The 4,675-nt window shown below is 40.5% G+C and overlaps 1 protein-coding gene across 2 annotated transcripts in view; it reads right to left on the bottom strand.

The window, feature by feature from the left end:
• The window catches only part of Adgrg4 (adhesion G protein-coupled receptor G4), an 89,542-nt gene that overhangs the window by 26,717 nt on the left and 58,150 nt on the right, over positions 1–4,675 (bottom strand). For both annotated transcript variants that reach the window (XM_029473532.1, XM_029473531.1), the window contains exon 12: positions 3,936–4,070. In XM_029473532.1, coding sequence (XP_029329392.1) covers positions 3,936–4,070 — 135 coding nt within the window. The remainder of the gene's footprint in view (positions 1–3,935; positions 4,071–4,675) is intronic.

Raw genomic sequence — 4,675 nt, 5'->3', positions numbered from 1 at the left:
TTTGCATTTCCCTGATGATTAAGGATGTTGAACATTTTTTCAGGTGCTTCTCTGCCATTCGGTATTCCTCAGGTGAGAATTCTTTGTTCAGTTCTGAACCCCATTTTTTAATGGGGTTATTTGACTTTCTGGAGTCCACCTTCTTGAGTTCTTTATATATAACAATGTTAATTTAAAGATATCAAACTAAAAGGTATTTGTAGAAATATGAAACTCTCTAATTAACAAGGCCAAAGTTCCAAATGCCAAGACTCCAGAAGGCCAGATCATTGAGTGATTTCCTCCTGCATTGCATGTACAAAACCAGACAGAGCTGGATTAAGATGGGAGAGAGATGAAGAAAATCCTCTGGTAATTTTCTAAGAAAGCCTGATATTTAGATGACATCCCTTGAAGAGCCTACTGTACACCATTAGACGACTCCACTAAGGAAATAGTGTGTGCTTGAGTAACGATGAATGTGGTCTTGCTCAACTTGGAAGTGTCCAACTTTCTGTTCATGGCCATTTGTGTTCATGCTAAACAATATCGTGATGGTTAATATTGTCAGCATGACAGAATCTAGAATCACATAGGAGATAAACTTGTTTGCATGCCTGAGAACCAAAATCAACCCTTTCTAACTAATTTCCAACAATGAAACAAATAATGGATACACAAATAATAGATATACACTTCTGATGATGTAGTGTTCCTTTCTCATCAGAGTTCTCTGAGGCAGCCTGCCAAAGGTGAACATCAGCAAACTAAAATGTTGGTGAGGCCTTGCTGACGTCCAAAAGACTAAGTGCTGGCTCATGCTTCCTGGTTCCTCCAAGATCTTCTCTCTGGGCCATTGGTGACGTAAGGAAGGATGGTAGACTGGATGACCTGTAGCTATCCTCCCAATCTGACCTAAGATAAGCAGCTTTCCTGCAGTGGGAAGACCAAAAGGAAATAGTCACAATGACTAAGGACCTAACTAACCTCTCCTCTCAATTCATGCTTCTTGCCTACACCATGGTGAACATGGGGGAAAGGGAAAATCCCTTCTCACTCCTCTGGACTCAAGTTGTACAGTTTTTCAACTTTTACCTCTGAACATTTACAGAGATGTTCCCTCTGTGTCAGCTCTATTACCTCTTCATTTCATTCTATGGCTTCTTCACAGAGGAATTCTCCCCTAACTCAGGCAGCCTCTGTTCTTCCCTCATCTGCAGTCCCAGAGTCCCTATGCCACAGTGGGCTTGCTTAGTGCCTTTGCTCCTTCCTAAGTGCTGTAGCTAGTGGAAGAAAGGAGGAGGCACAAGATGTTTAAGAGTGGTATATTATCAACAATTTCTAAGGTAATATGTTGTAATGACTGTCAAGATATTGATCAAAAGATGTTAGAGGAAGCAATGTAAAACTAAGGCTATGGGGCCTGGGCACTGAAAAGAAAGGTAGTTACAGGGTAGTGTGTCTTCAATCATGTATTCCTCAGCCACCAGTGACACAGGCCCTAGCCCCATGTACCTCTTCTAGTGTTGGAACCTTCTGCTTCGTCTTCTCTCCTAATTCACTGTGTTTTCTATGAGGGCAGGCCCGGGTCTTTCTTGCTTAGCACTACAGCCCTAGCACCCGGTACCAGCACCATAGAAGATACAGAGTAGGAACGGAATGACTATTAGCTGAACAAATAAATGATTGGGTGAATATAAGGATGAATTGTGTCACCTTCCGCAAAGTGCCTTCCCCTTTTCTGGGTCTTGGTGACCTCACTGGCACAATAAAGATATGAAACACTGTGAGTTATAAGGGCCCTTCCAGCTAGGAATTTGACGCATAACTGGATCTAACTCATCTTCATCTGGCACTATGACGTGTGTAGGCTAATTTTTGCAAAGTTCTTTAGTCTATTTCAATGGAAGATGCTAGAGAATCAAAATTACTTATTAAGTGTAAAATCTATGCAAAGCAAGTTTATCTCTTATTCTGAGAGACAAGCACAGCCCTCTGAAGGAAGGAAGAAAATTAAGACCGAAAAATAATGGCATCTCTGATGATGCAAAGTGGTGACAAGAATATCAAAAGGTTGAGAGAACGATGAAACACATTTAAAATCATTATTACAAAATTTTGTCCACTAATTTTTCCAGGGCACAGAGAATAGAGAATGGACTTATTAATTCCAGGGAGGCATCCTGGGTAGAAATTGAACTAAAACTACTGAAACAAATAGAATTTAGCCAGAGAGAAGACTGACCAAAGAATGCCAGAGAAACAGAATACTTTGAAAACATGTTTGGTGGTAGGGTGGTCCACTTAAATTGGTAGGAGCTGAAAGCATCTGCTATATTTTTATTGGCCTACAGTTCCTGTCTCCTGAGTTCTGGCATTAATTTATAGCGTATACTATCAGATAGTATATTATCCCCCCTCAAAATCTGTGACTATTTGACCACTAGAAATTCATTTGCGTGGATAATTCCTTACAAATGCAAACACACCTAGGCAAATGAATGCATTACCTTCAAATACAAGGACTTTGTGCTTGAGGAGATGGTTCTTTCTGCTCATGCAAAGGACTATTATTTGGATCCCCAGGACCCATGTAAGATGCCAGGTAGGGATGGTGTCCCAACTTTAATTCTTTCCTTGTAAGGCAGAAACATGGGATCCCTAGACTAGTCTCATTGGCAAGGTCTGGGTTTTTGACTAAGAGGCTTTGCCTTGATGAATATAATGAAAGAATAATCGAGGATGATTCTTGACATCGACCTTAGGCTTCCATGTGCATACATACACCTGTGAATCTGTAGCCTCCATATGTGTGAGTGTGCATGCACATATGCATGTGCATGTGTGTATGATACATAAACATGCATGAGTGTACACTCACATGTGCATGAAGACACACACACACAAATGGGAAAGGGGAAAAAAAAGAAAAAACAGAGTCAGAACTTTGTTGTTTGTTAAATAGTGTGGATCTGATTCATAACTATACCACTTCATCACTCTGTGACCTTAGGCAAAACTATTTAATTTTGCTGAGACTCAGTTTCCCATGAGAAGCAGACACAGCAGTAGGCATACATAATAACAACTAACCTAGGCATGATGGCACATGTCTTTAATCCCAGAATTCAGGACATAGAAACTATACGATCTCTACCATTTTTGTCTATATAGCAAGTACTGGGCTAGCCAGTTCTTTTTGACCTTGTCTCAAAAAAAAAAAAATACTCACTGTTCTGCACTTCATGCAAATTCTGGTCACTGTCATCTCAACAGCATAATGAGATAGAGTGATCTTAGGCAGAGAACCTTCCCCATTATAACATCAGCAACGCAAACATTTACTCCCAGGAACGTGCTATTTGTAGTAACTCCTTCAGTCCTTTAACTGGCCAATAAGGTCTGATTATTAGACTATTTCAAATTCAAAAAAAAAATAAACCTATGACAGATGGATGCTGAATCATACAAACTGTGATTTTCACCAGAAATCACACAGGTAGAAGGCAGCAATGTCAGCCTCAGATCCCAGCAGCTGGTCCCCCAGATCATACCTCACCACATTTCATTGCCTCTAGTTTAAGGTGAGGTTTAGAGCATTCAGAGCTAGAAGCTACGAAGGATGGAGGGGGTGGGAAGATTAATAAGCTGAAAGCCCATCTCATCAGGAGAACATGTTGTTCTTCTCTGGCTTTGAAACATGTTAGGGCCTCTTTGGTCACCAGATAACCCTTAAGGTCCCATCCAAAGCTTCAGAGCTGTGAAAATTCCTAAGTGTAAAACATAATTAAAGTAGAGGTTGATTCCTGTGGAAAGCCAGGGGTTGTGTTAAAAGACTTGTAGAATCAATCAGAGCATATTCTAAAATAAACAGAACATCATGAAAGTAGCAGGAATTCATAATTACGGTGAGTCACCATGTCAGTTCATGACAGTTACCAGAGGCACGAACTTACCTTAAAGAGTGAGGTTTGGCCAAAAAAATTAAACAAGATGGTTTGCAAGCTATCAAGAGGAACTTTTTCCTTCAATGACTTAGGCAAATAGATGGAAGCCAAAGCCTTCTTTAGAGGGATATCACCGAGGAAAATCTGCCAAGAAAAGTCAAGAAAGGAAAACTGGAGTCTTCACCCGTCATAGTGACATCCTCTCCTCCTCCCATCCCAACCAGTTTAGAGTTCCCACAGAGGACTGAAGCTGGGAGTTGTAGCCTGTTTCCATGAGCTATCACACACACACACACACACACACACACACACATGCATATTTTTCCTTCCAAGGTTTTCTTCCTTTAACCTAAGTCTGCATAAGTAATGACAGAGGTGAAAAGGAGAATAAAAAATTATGTAATCTGTCCCAATATTGAGAAATAAAGTTAGCTGAAACATCAGACTGCCTTCCCCCTTATAGTTCTGAAAGCAAAAACAACAAAAAGAAGAAACCATGCAGTTGCATTAGGCACTTGCCTCACAGTACATTGATCAATGCTCTCACTAAATGTGAGCCTGGAAAGGGAGGCATTAGGCTTTAGAATTCTGCTAGAGACTCATAGTTAGACAGATATTCTAGTTTCATTGGTAATAAATAGTATTTTGTACATTCTAAAATATTTTTAGATGAAAATGTGTTTTATTCCCAGTACAGGGGAACCCCAGGGCCAAAAAGGGGGAGTGGGTGGGTAGGGGATTGGGGGGGG

The sequence above is a fragment of the Mus caroli genome, chromosome X, assembly GCF_900094665.2.
Source record: "Mus caroli chromosome X, CAROLI_EIJ_v1.1, whole genome shotgun sequence".
Taxonomy (NCBI): Eukaryota; Metazoa; Chordata; class Mammalia; order Rodentia; family Muridae; genus Mus; species Mus caroli.
The sequence above is the reverse complement of the archived record's forward strand: the minus strand, read 5'-3'. Positions and strand labels throughout refer to the sequence as shown.